We start from the raw sequence: 13419 nt of genomic DNA, 5'->3' as shown, positions 1-13419 counted from the left end.
ACTCCAGAGAATGCGTTTCCACTGCTTCAGCGTCAAATGGAGGCGAGCTTTACACCACTCCTGCCAACGCTTGGCATTGTGATCTTAGGCTTGTATGCGGCTGCTCGGCCATGGAAACCCATTTCATGAAGCTCCTGACGAACAGTTACTGTGCTGACGTTGCTTCCAGAGGCATTTTGGAACTCGGTAGTGAGTGTTGCAACCGAGGACAGACAATTGTCACAAGCTACGCACTTCAGTACTCGGTGGTCCCGTTCTGTGAGCTTGTGTGGCCTACCACTTCGCGGTTGAGCTGTTGCTCCTAGACGTTTCCACTTCACAGCACTTACAGTTGACCGGGGCAGCTCTAGCAGCTCTAGAAATTTGACAAACTGGCTTGTTGGAAGGTGGCATCCTATGATGGTGCCACGTTGAAAGTCACTGAGCTCTTCAGTACGAGTCATTCTACTGCCAATGTTTGTGTATGGAGATTGCATGGCTGTGTGTTCGATTTTATACACCTGCAGTAATGGGTGTGGCTGAAATGGACGAATCCACTAATTTGAAGGGGTGTCCATATACTTTTTAAAGTGGAAAATCTGTGTCTCAGCATCACTCTGTTATTGTGGAATTGCCCACACCAATCCAACAGTGCCCACACCAATCCAACTGTACAAACAACAACTACAACACAACACACCGCACAACTGTGTTGAAGCTGTGGCTTGTTGTTATGACTGCAGCCCTTTGTCTTTCAGCTGTGAAACACATAATTATCATGCCTCTGTACTTATTAAGCACTGCACATGTAAACAGGAGGATTATTTCAACAATGGTCAACAGCGTCTCTTGTTTCTCAATGGCTCTGCCATCAATTGCTTCATCTGCATGATTCTCCAAAGGGAAAGCAGACAGGCTTCGGAAGAACTCAAATTTGCTCTGTGACACCGTCAAAGTGAAAAGGCCACTGAGGAAGTTGCATGGCTCTCTGCGTGCAAACTGACAGGAAGGAAGAGTGAGTGCACTGTGACGCTGCTCACAGCTTTTTGCTTCTTGACTCAACTCATCTCAGAAGCTTTGCCACCTTTTTCTTGATATTTCAGGGATAGTGATATTGTGTTTTAGAAGAAATTGAGAACTGAGAAGTTAAGCGACATAGCCCTCCCTTCCCTCTGCACTGTGCCGGTCCTCTTTTCCTCTCCCCCCTCCCTCTCTCTACATATCCTCCGTCTGGTCTTAGCTGTGGGGATGAATGCAGACGGAGACAGATGGTACAGTATAGTTAGTGTACTAGGAACTGAGGGTGAAGGAAAGAGTTCTGTGTCTCGCTGGACTGGACTAGGCTGAGAGAGGAGAGTGCTACCTGGTCATGGGATGCTGTAGTGTGACTCAGGGAGGAGCGCATTCCGGGATTGACGATGTGGGCCCTGACGAGATCGAGCTCCTGGAGATTGACAACTCAGGGTGAGTCTTATTTTGTTAACAGAAGAACATGAACCCTATCAATCCCTCATGGGAGTGGTCTGTTTGAGTTTGATAGACTGCCATTCGGCTTTTTACATCCTCACAATCCCATTTGAATTTGATTCGGAAACATAAGCGGCAGGTAGCCTAGCGGTAAAGAGAGGTTAAGAGTGTTGGGCCAGTAACCGAAAGGTCGCTGGTTTGAATCCCTGAGATGGCGAAGTGAACAATCTGCCCATGTGCCCTTGAGCAAGGCACTTAACCCAGTTGCTCCTGTAAGTCTCTCTGGATAAGAACATCTGCTAAATGACGTAAATGTATTGACTGTGGAGATTTTAAATATGTTGATGACACATGACAGCATCTAAGACTATCAAGCATGGTCACAACCGAATAGATACGCTTCACAATATCAACTTCCCTGAATCTAGATAAAACAAGCAGTAAAATACTGAGCCTCTTGGCTTTGTAAGAAAGTTTGAAGCAATACTATTAAATAGTACCTATAGTTGGGTTTTGGTAATAAGAACGAGGTGTGTTTGGTTGACGAGGTATTGAGAGGAAGTGGTATCGCTTTGCCTTGGGGTGAGTGGTGAAAATAGAGCACACATTGACAAGTGTGCTAGCAGTTTCAACCACTTCAGAACTTCATTTCCTTGAGAAAGAAACAATGACATTTGAGGGCATATTTTATTGAACAATGAAACATAATGCATCTGTGTCATTTTCATTTACACACAAAAGCACATACAGAGTCAGAGCGCTAGTTTGGAGACATAAATGTTAGACATAAACGTACTGATCCTCACTGAAGCGGCACTGATGTGATTAGGACATGAGCGGCCGGTGATATTGTCTCACTAATTAGCAGACAATGCTACCGCTCGTCTCTCCCTCCTGTCCAGTCTGGTCTAACACTGGCCAGGCCTCTAAATCCCGTCATGTGGGGAGTGGGGGAAACGAGAAGCTAATCACAATAGCAGCTAACAGACTTCACGTGCCCAAACTGTGAGAAGACAAGGGATCAGCCACAAGCAACACATACTGTGCACACGCGCGAGGATGCTTGTCCGCGCACACACATTGACGCACTTATGAATGTATGTATGTATGTATGTATGTATATATATATATATATATATATACACACACACACACACACACACACACACACACACACACACACACACACACACACACACACACACACACACACACACACACACACACACACACACATGAATAGGTTCACACACACTGCATTCAAACAGTGCATACACACACACAAAGGGACACATGCACACACAGAGACAGACACTCAAGCACAAACACAGATGTGACAGAACTGTTGACACACATAGGGAATGGTTTAGGGGTATGTAGCTACTGTATTACTACCAGATAAATGGGTGAATGTGGGCAACAGGTCTTTATGTGAGGGGGTCAGATGGTGGGTGTCTGCTCCACACTTTAATCTGCTTATGTCTGGACACTGTTGGGTGAAGGGGGCTCAGGCAACATGGCTGGCTTGTAAATGAGGTGGGCAAATTGGTCTACAGTTCTATGAGATGTTACAGTAGTGTGGGATAAATGGGAGATATAAACATCTTTGTGAGAAGGTTTTGTGGTTAATGTTACTGCTGATATACAGTGCCATCGGAAAGTATTCAGACCCCTTGACTTTTTCCACATTTTGTTACATTACAGCCTTATTCTAAAATGGACTTTAAAAAATCCTTAGCAATCTACACACATACCCCATAATGACTAAGCGAAAACAGTAAAAAAAATTTTTTTTAAAAAATTATCAAATGTATAAATAAAAAAATAAAATCAGAAATACCTTATTTACGTAAGTATTCAGACCCTTTACTATGAGACTAGAAATTGAGCTCAGGTGCATCCTGTTTCCATTGATCATCCTTGAGATGTTTCTACAACTTGATTTGAGTCCACCTGTGGTAAATTCAATTGATTGGACATGATTTGGAAAGGCACACAACTGTATATATAAAGTTCCACAGTTGACAGTTCATGTCAGAGCAAAAACCAAGTCATTAGGTCGAAGGAATTGTCCGGTAGAGCTCTGAGACTGGATTGTGTTGTGTCGAGGCACAGATGTGGGCAGGGCACCAAAAAATATCAGCAACATTGAAGGTCCCCATTTTTAAATGGAAGAATTTTGAAACAACCAAGATTCTTCCTACAGCTGTCCGCCCAGCCAAACTGAGCAATCGGGGGGAGAAGCACCTTGGTCAGGGAGGTGATCAAGAACCCGATGGTCACTCTGACAGAGCTCCAGAGTTCTTCTGTGGAGATGGGAAAAACCTCCAGAAGGACACCCATCTCTGCAGCACTCCACCAATCAGGCCTTTATGTTAGAGTGGCCAGACAGAATCCACATGACAGCCTGATTGGAGTTTGCCGAAAGGCACCTTAAGACTCTCAGACCATGAGAAACAACATTCTCTGGTCTGATGAAACCAAGATTGAACTCTTTGGCCTGAATGTCAAGCGTCACGTCTGGAGAAAACCTGGCACCATCCCTACGGGGAAGCATGGTGGGGCAGCATCATGCTGTGAGGATGTTTTTCAGTGACAGGGACTGGGAGACTAGTCAGGATCGAGGCACAGAAGAACAGAGCAAAGTACAGAGAGATCCACGGATGTGCCAAGCTTGTAGCGTCATACGCAAGAGGACTCGATGCTGTAATCGCTGCCAAAGGTGCTTCAACAAAGTACTGAGTAAAGGGTCTGAATACTTATGTAAATGTAATATTTATGTTTTTTTTTGCAAACATTTCTAATAAAACCTGTTTTTGCTTTGTTATTATGGGGTATTGTGTGTAGATTGATGAGGGGAAAATACGACTTAATCAATTTTCGAATAAGGCTGCAGCGTAACAAAATGTGGAAAAAGTCAAGGGGTCTGAATACTTTCCGAAGGCACTGTATATGATTAATGTTTCAGGATATGGAGTCTAGGAGAGAGCAGGCTTCAGCTCTCCGTGAGGAATGGAAAAGATGGTCCACCCTCTCGCTACCCTTCAGTGAGACACCTCAACCAGGAGGTCAGTGGAGGATGAAAGTGTGTGTCTGTGTGTGTGTGAGAGAGAGAGAGAGAGAGAGAGAGAGAGAGAGAGAGAGAGAGAGAGAGAGAGAGAGAGAGAGAGAGAGAGGCCCTCTGTATGAATATGACACTAAGATACAGAAATTGAAAAGGTTCTGCCATGCACTTATCACACAGGAAACAACAGTGGGTCACACCCTTCGAGGGCACATATTGGCACCTGCAAGTGTGAATGCATGGTGTCAATCGTGCATCAACATACTATTTTATGTCAAAGTTGTTATATCACATTAATGATAAAGGGATACTCATGTATACTAATGTAAACTCCTCACAACATCTAATTTCAAATGAAGTATTCTATTCTATTCCCCTAGGTTGTGCTATGGGGCAGGAGCAGAGAGGAGCTACACCACAGAATCTACAACCAGCCCATCCGTGACTGGGAGGGCCAACCTACACACATGTATGGAGAGATAGTGCATTCCTCCCTGGTGTCTCTCCACAACAGCTACACACAGGTAACATCTCACTACACCATACTCAGATAGACTGTAGAGATCAATCATCACTCACTGTCTATGTCCTGACTCTAGTACTGCTATATTGATGTTCTGTTCATGTGTTTGTTTATATTCCTATAGGAGACACGTGAACACTATCTGGTGCTGTTCTCCTTCCACTTGTTGATCCTATCTCTGGACCACTCTCACCATGATTTTATCTATGAGGTTGGTTCCTTTACAAATGGGGAAATGCTGTAACGACACTGTGCAGATGCATTTTGAACATTTAACTTGAATGTAAAATGTGTTCACCTAAGGCCAGCTAGTCAATGTGTTGCTTCTTCTTTTTCAGGGCATGCTGCCTCTCTCTGGACTGTCTTTCCAAGCCACTTCACTAGCCTCCAACTCGCAAACCATGTTCCAGATCAGTGGTGAGTTCTATTATGATTGTGCAGATAGTTCATTAAAGCATAAATAGACAAGGGTATATGATTTATTGTGGTTTATCATGGCTGTGCTACGGTCATAGGTATGATGCGAAGCCAACAGTAAATGGTTTAATTATTGTATTGTAACACGGCTACCATCTCCCTCCCCATTCTAGGTCCAATGGTGGACTCCAAAGTATTCACCTGTGCCAGTGCAGCAGAGATGAACAAATGGATACACCACATGGAGGAGAGGAAATACAAATCCATGAGCCAACTGCTAAGCCCCTCCCACTGTGCACTGTCTTACCTGGTAATTCAATCAGCATAAGAACCACACCCGTATACAGTAAATGACAGATCCTAAACAGATGTCATTGCAAAATGTTAAACTGTCTGAACAATTGTGAGGTTCACTTTGCTTGATCACAACTTGAACATCTAATAGCACATATGAATAGCACATATTACATACAGTTGAAGTCGGAAGTTTACATACACTTAGGTTGGAGTCATTAAAAATCATTTTTCAACCACTCCACAAATTTCTTGTTAAAACAAACTATAGTTTTGGCAAGTCGGTTAGGACATCTACTTTGTGCATGACACAAGTCATTTTTCCAACAATTGTTTACAGACAGATTATTTCACTTATAATTCACTGTATCACAATTCCAGTGGGTCAGATGTTTCCATACACTAAGTTGACTGTGTCTTTAAACAGCTTGGAAAATTCCAGAAAATTATGTCATGGCTTTAGAAGTTTCTGATAGGCTAATTGACATAATTTGAGTCAATTGGAAGTGTACCTGTGGATGTATTTCAAGGGCTAACTTCAAACGTAGCTTGACATCATGGGAAAATCCAAATAAATCAGCCAAGACCTCCACATTCTGGTTCATCCTTGGGAGCAATTTCCAAACGCCTGAAGATACCCCTCATCTGTACACAAGTATAAATACCATGGGACCACGCAGCTGTCATACCGCTCAGGAAGGAGACGCATTCTGTCAAATTCTTATTTTCAATGACGGCCTAGGAACTGTTGGTTAACTGCCTTGTTCAGGGGCAGAACGACAGATTTTTACCATGTCAGCTCGGGGATTCGATCTTGCAACCTTTCGGTTACTATAAAGTGGTGATCCTGACAGGGAATTTTTACTAGGATTACATGTCAGGAATTGTGGAAAAACTCAGTTTAAATGTATTTGGCTAAGGTGTATGTAAACTTCCGACTTCAACTATATATTACACTAATGAGCTAAAAGCATCATCATGAAAGGACATTTGCTGCAAATAATTATGGCGAAACTCTCCAAATATGAAGCTACGTTTCTGTTGTCACTTACTGTAGGTACCCTGCGATGAGATCTGGAAGAAAGAGGAACTGAAAATGTATTTACTGCAAGCCCCAATTCAGCAGTGGGAAGGGGCCCCCATCCAGCACATGGGCCAGCCTGTATACATATCCATGGTCCACATCATCAACACACAGAGACAGGTACACAACCCGCACTGTAACTTGTGTACTCACCAGTACTCTAAAGTCCATTTTAAGGGGTCTTGATAGCTTGATAGCTGTCATGTTAGACATGCTAAACGATTCAAATAGGCATGCATGTTGTACTGGAATGAAAAAGGCAAAACTATGTGGATGGAAATGGTGGCAAAATTACCCCAAAAATCTGAAATCCCTCTTATCTCCAACAAAAAGATAAACATCTGCTATAAAGATCTCAATAGCTAGGTAGGTGAATCTAGCTATCCACAATGTCCAGAGATAGAACAAAATCACAATTCCATCAAAAATAGCACCACTGCTGCCACCAGTGTAACTTTAGGGGCCGCATACAGTTGGATGGATGACCTCCTTTAAGCAACAAAGAGTGGACGGAGACAGATTACTATTTAGGCAGACCCAATTGAATACCATTAGCCAAAACTCAGAAACTGTCTGTCACTTCCTGTTTCAATAAAGCTATTACAATACAATTAATGCATTGGTCAATCAAATAACAGATCATTAAAACCCAGGTAAATAATTAATGACATATTTCCAGAATTAGGTAAACACACAGGTATGTTCTAAAACAGAATCAACACATGCTATACATGCCATGCAAAGGAATCAAATACTCAGACAATACTTCATCACTAGTATCTGCTACATAAAAAAATATAAATAATGCTAATGCTAATAAATATGCTAATCAACCAATAATGATCATAGGCCTAATAATAATACTTGATTATGCTAATATTAGAATGCTAATGATAATTATAATAGTGGACTTCAGATCAAATTAACAGTGTGATAATGTTAAAACATTCTTGCAGGGACTCCATCAGCAACTTCTAGTACTCTTCCCTCAAGATGTCCTCCTGCTCTCTGTGGATAACAAGAGCCTCAGTGTCATATATGAGGTACAGTCAAATTATGTTCTCTAGGAAACAATTTCACTGGAACTCCTACAATAGGAACCTGGTGACCTTACCATGTTTGCCAATTGTCGCTATAGAGTAGATGTTGGTGTGATATACTATGATGTACAGTTTAGAAGATGTTGTAAAATATAGAGGTGATCCAATACTAACCTTTCTCAATTCAAGATAAATGGCACTTCAACCTGTATTTCATAACACTTTAGGGTAGATTGCCTCGGAAAAGCATCACAGCCGTGGAGAGGTCAGCATTACCTGGGAGGCTGGAGTTCGAGTTAGCAGGTTAAATACAAAACTGACATAATGTCATTCTGCTCTAACATGTTTATATAATGAGGGAAATTGACTGTGAATTGACCATCCAAACTGCAGAGATATGTTTCAATTCCACTGTGTCAGGTGTTGCTGTATGTATTGGTGAAGAACACTGTACTTCTATTGTATATTGTGTGGCTCAGGTGAACTGATTGAGCCGCTGCAGGTATCTTGCACCTGTCCTGAAGAATATCAGAATTGGATCTTCCAGCTACAACAGGTAAAGTACCGTTACTTTGGAACAAAACAAACGGATCGGGAAAACTGTGTGGCTAGCCTTTTGCCTGTTTCCATTGATTCCAATTGAGCCATACATGTACATCTATTTTGTGAAGATGCAGGATGTTAAAAATAAGTAATTTTTTACAGAAAACGTTTTTTACAGAAAAAAAATAAAATGAGAGACAAGTCCCAAAAAGTAGTTGCAGAACGACTCAGTAGTGTTTATTTCTTTTCTCAATAGCAGGAAAAAAACCTCCAAGCTACCTCAAACCACCCGGCTCCACCTCTCATGCCAAAAAAACAAAGGAGCAGAAAGGAGTCCCAGGAACCAATGATAATTGCACATTAATGAGACTAACTGACCAATGGCCTCACAATATAGAAGACTCATGCCTCTTTTCATTAATAGACACTATTTGTGGATATCATGTATACAGTTCCTTTAGAAAGTATTCATACCCCTTGACTTATTCCACATTTTGTTGTGTTATAGCCTGAATTCAAAATTGATTAAACGTATATTTTTTTCTCACCAATCTACATAAAATAGCTCATAGTTAGTGAAAACATGTTTTTAGAAATGTTTGCAAATTTACTGGAAATGAAATACAGAAATATCTAATTTACATAAGCATTCACATAAGCATAAGCATTCACACCCCTGAGTCAATACATGTTGGAATCACCTTTGGCAGCTATTACAGCTGTGAGTCTCTCTGGGTAAGTCTCTAAGCGTTTCGACACATTGATTGTATTATTTTATTTTATTTTAATTTAAGCTCAAAGTGGTTGTTGATCATTGCTAGACAGCCATTTTCAAGTATTGCCATAGATTTTCAAGACAATTAGTCAAAACTGTAACTAGGCCACTAAGGAACATTCAATGTCATCTTGGTAAGCAACTCCAGTGTATATTTGGAATGATCTTTTAGGTTATTGTCCTGCTGAAAGGTGAATTTGTCTCCCAGTGTTTGTTGGAAAGCAGACTGAACCAGGTTTTCCTCTAGGAATTTGCCTGTGCTTAGCTCTATTCCATTTATTTTTTATCCTTAACAACTCCCTAGTCCTTGCCGATGACAAGCACACTCAATAACATGATGCAGCCACCACCATGCTTGAAAATATGAAGAGTGGTACTTAGTGATATGTTGAATTTGGCCCAAATATAACACTTTGGATTCAGGACATAAAATGTATTTCTTTGCCAAATGTTTCGCAGTTTTACTTTAGTGCCTTGTTGCAAAAATATTTTTATTCTGTACAGGCTTCTTTCTTTTCACTCGGTCATTTAGGTTATTATTGTGGAGTAACTACAATGTTGTTGATCCTTTCTCAGTTTTCTCCCATCACAGCCATTAAACTCTAACTGTTTTAAAGTCACCATTGGCCTCATGCTGAAATCCCTGTGTGGTTTCCTTCCTCTCTGGCAACTGACTTCTACACCTGCATTACTTGCTGTTTGGGGGTTTAGGCTGGGTTTCTGTCCAGCACTTTGACATCAGCTTATGTAAGAAGGGCTTTATAAATACATTTGATTGATTGACTTAGGAAGGACGCCTGTATCTTTGTATTGATATATCATCCAAAGTGTAATTAACCCTTCTCCTACAATTTACATGGCCCTGTGGAAATCAAATTAACAATAAAAAATGTATTTCAAAATCCGTCTGTTTAAGCTAGGGCTTTGTCTCAATCCACTGTATCTGCCAATATAGCCCTTCCGCATATGCGGTAAAAGGTGGCAGAGCTAGAGCGGTGTTTGTCAGACCATAAGACATCCGGAAAATCTGTCTTCTCGAGAAAAGGTCTAAAGCGTCCGAAAGGTTAGGCCTACAAACTATTATGAAAGATGAAACTCTCACGCTGATGTTCTCCGTATGGCTCTAAGATCCGCACAAGCTTCACAGGACTCGTCTGAAGTCGGTAAAGCCTCTTCTGCCAACTTCTGTCTGCAGCGTCCCAAGAGTTTGGTCTCCACACTAATATGACCCCTCTGTAGGACGCCCACAAGCCTCACAAGACTCCTCTGAAGGTCCCCGGTACCAATTGTTTCCTGAGCTTTCTTATATCTCTCAGATATAGGGCAGACACTTAAAGAACAAACTTCCTTTTTATATATTTGTTTTACTATCTGTTCCATGTAATGAATCTGTTATTCAATGCGTTTCTATGGGCTAATAACAGTAACAACAAATTCAATGTGTCATCTAATAATTTTTGTATATATTTTTTTATACTATTAAGGGGTCTTAAAATTCTAAATCAAATACTGTAATGATCCTTGGTATGACCATCTTAAAACAATTCCATAAGTTAGCTTAGTAGAACCCCCCTTACTCCAGCTTAGACAGGGCTTAGAGTCTCTTAACTCTCTAGAGGGTTAATAACTTCACCATGCTGAAAAGGATATTCAATGTCGGCTTTTTTTACCCATCTATTAATAGGTGGACTTCTTTGCGAGGCATTGAAAAACCTCCCTTGTCTTTGTGTTTGAATCTGTGTTTTACTGCTCGACTGAGGGACCTTACAGATAATTGTATGTGTGGGGTACAGAGATGAGGTAGTCATTTAAAAATCATATTAAACACTATTATTGCACACAAAGTGAGTCCATACAACTTATTTGACCTGTTAAGCAAATGTTCACTCCTGAACTTATTTAGGCTTGCCATAACAAAGTCATTGAATCCTTATTGACTCAAGACATTTCAGCTCTTCATTTTTAATTAATTTTCAAAATTTTATAAAACATAATTCCACTTTGTCATTATGGGGTATTGTGTGTAGGCCAGTGACACAAAATCTCCATTTAATCCATTTTAAATTCAGACTGTAACAACCAAATGTGGAAAAAGTCAAGGGTGTGAATACTTTCTGAAGGCACTGTATATGTATATATTATTCAGTCTGGTCCAATGAAATTAAGAGATTCTGGTGAACATTCTTCTGCTGTAGACTACTGTCTGTAGTACTCTGCTTCACTAGTGACTGTAATAGCAATGAATAGGCTAAATAGGGAGTTTATTTTTAGTGAACTGATTGTACAATATTTTTCATAGAATCTCTGTGAACCAAAATAAAAAATCTAGTGCTGTTCATGACCTTTTCCATATTTTCTGTTATGATTGTTCTTGAAATGTACGGACTCAATAAAAAGTAACTAAATACCTTTCCCAAATTGTGTTCTTATTATGTACAATACTTATATGTGCAGTACAAGTAACTCAAACTTTATGTCATGGTCACAAACATTCAGGCTTCACCTACATATTATTATATGAAACAATTTCAGCAGTGGTCTTATAAAACACTGAAAAGTATGTGCATTTATTTCAGGGGTAAAACATTTAAAGTATTATGTTCAGAACCAGAAATCTCAAGTAGCGCATGTATTATAAGTTCTAAGATTTGTTCAAATGGTATGGCATATTTTTGGCAGACCCTGGCCCTCATAAATTACAGTCATAATAGTAAATTAGCCATTACTCATTTAAACAAGTGCATCTACACTATGTAAATGTACATCATTATCTCCATAGAGAATAACCAGCTATAGGAGCATAAACAAATACACAACACCAAACATTTAAATTAGCACTAACAACTTTTTTTTTAAACTATATTTAAAAAATATTTTATGTGTCACTGGAATGGTGAACATCTGCATGTAGATGGTAGTAGTGGTTGGTCAATAATATAATGTGCTACTGTCTTTTTTGTCTACGCGTAAACAACTCTTATTGTCAATAGGGTGTAACTAGCAGTGAAAGTCAAAAGACAGGGAAGATGCACAAACACTGTAGTTCTTAATGTTTTGTTGAAAGTGATGTCTGAAATTATTATTGTTATTCCTATTACAGTGCTTGGGGGCAAAGACAAATGCTTGGTTTCTGATACAGTATTCCCATAGTTGTGTTACAGTAGTTGTACTGTATATGCAGTCATAGCAAGCATGAGTGAAAGAAAATTACTGCTATGCAGCTGGATAACCATATTTCTTAAGAATATTGCTTATGCTCGAGCTATGCCAAAAATGATGTCCTTATGAGCACCTGCAGACTAAATAAAACTCCCACATCCAGATAATCTAAAACTGCTCAGCTATTGTATAACTGGTGTTGCATAAAAGCTGGGTCTAATGGATACGAGTTGAGAGTTGCTGCCCTGTTTGATTGGACATTCCAAGTGTAAATGAAAACGTGCAGGATGGAAAGGACACTTAAAAGAGCTCCTCTTCCAGTTTCTGTGTGACACACTTAACACGGATGTTTTCTCTGAGGTTGCGGAGACGCGCACTGCGACTTGTGATCTCCTCCACGTTGGTTTTGGGGAACCAGCCCCGCTCCCCGTCTGACAGCCGAATGCCTTCCACCCAGCCTGTGGATACACAATACACAACATCCTCAGCAAACAAAAACACACCTAGTGACATTATCACTTGTGGTGGTCTACTTGTGGTGGTTTAAGACTCAAACTTTACACATGATAGAAAACTGTTATGAACTACTTTTAGGGTAAGGGAGAAAATATTTTATTTTACTGAAGTTGCTGTTTAAAATGTATACTTATTTAAAAATAAAAAACAACTATTTAACCTTTATTTAACCAGGTAAGCTAGTTGAGAACAAGTTCTCATTTGCAACTGCGACCTGGCCAAGATAAAGCATAGCAGTTCGACACATTCAACAACACAGAGTTACACGTGGAATGAACGAAACATACAGTCAATAATACAGTAGAAAAAAAGAAAACAAAGTCTATATACAGTGAGTGCAAATTAGGTCAAATAAGGGAGTTAAGGCAATAAATAGGCCATGGTGGCAAAGTAATTACAATATGGCAATTAAACACTGGAATGGTAGATGTGCAAAAGATGTATGTGCAAGTAGAGATACTGTGGTGCAAAAGGAGAAAAATAAATAAATACAGTTTGGTGATGAGGTAGATAGATGGGCTGTATACAGATGGGCTATGAACAGGTGCAGTGATCTGT

General features: G+C 40.2%; 2 protein-coding genes across 7 annotated transcripts in view; one reads left to right on the top strand and one right to left on the bottom strand.

Annotated features, from left to right (window-relative positions):
• The first annotated feature begins 1005 nt into the window (after window positions 1–1005).
• On the top strand, window positions 1006–9806 carry LOC115102265 (probable pleckstrin homology domain-containing family N member 1). Of its 2 annotated transcripts, none has more exons than XM_029622020.2 (11): window positions 1006–1443; window positions 4415–4514; window positions 4891–5034; window positions 5158–5244; window positions 5372–5450; window positions 5624–5760; window positions 6802–6948; window positions 7785–7871; window positions 8096–8171; window positions 8348–8424; window positions 8671–9806. In XM_029622020.2, the coding sequence occupies exons 1-11, from the start codon at window positions 1349–1351 to the stop codon at window positions 8773–8775; spliced, it is 1134 nt and encodes a 377-aa protein (XP_029477880.1). In that variant the 5' UTR covers window positions 1006–1348; the 3' UTR covers window positions 8776–9806. The 2 variants fall into 2 exon arrangements, with proteins under 2 accessions (XP_029477880.1, XP_029477879.1); XM_029622019.2 differs by having other exon boundaries at window positions 8668–9806.
• arhgef19 (Rho guanine nucleotide exchange factor (GEF) 19) overlaps window positions 8623–13419 on the bottom strand; it is a 45041-nt gene continuing 40244 nt past the window's right edge. For all 5 annotated transcript variants that reach the window (XM_029622014.2, XM_065005405.1, XM_065005403.1 and 2 more), the window contains one exon: window positions 8623–12803. In XM_029622014.2, coding sequence (XP_029477874.2) covers window positions 12646–12803 — 158 coding nt within the window. In that variant the 3' untranslated portion in view covers window positions 8623–12645. The remainder of the gene's footprint in view (window positions 12804–13419) is intronic.

The sequence above is a fragment of the Oncorhynchus nerka genome, linkage group LG20 (assembly GCF_034236695.1).
Source record: "Oncorhynchus nerka isolate Pitt River linkage group LG20, Oner_Uvic_2.0, whole genome shotgun sequence".
Classification (NCBI taxonomy): domain Eukaryota; kingdom Metazoa; phylum Chordata; class Actinopteri; order Salmoniformes; family Salmonidae; genus Oncorhynchus; species Oncorhynchus nerka.
The sequence above is the reverse complement of the archived record's forward strand: the minus strand, read 5'-3'. Positions and strand labels throughout refer to the sequence as shown.

Excerpts from the sequence above, each read along its gene's own strand:
- LOC115102265 (XM_029622019.2), top strand. The coding sequence starts at position 1,349 with ATGGGATGCTGTAGTGTGACTCAGGGAGGAGCGCATTCCGGGATTGAC. Across the intron at positions 5,451-5,623 it reads AACCATGTTCCAGATCAGTG|GTCCAATGGTGGACTCCAAA; the intron begins GTGAGTTCTATT and ends TCCCCATTCTAG. Across the intron at positions 7,872-8,095 it reads GCCTCAGTGTCATATATGAG|GGTAGATTGCCTCGGAAAAG; the intron begins GTACAGTCAAAT and ends ATAACACTTTAG.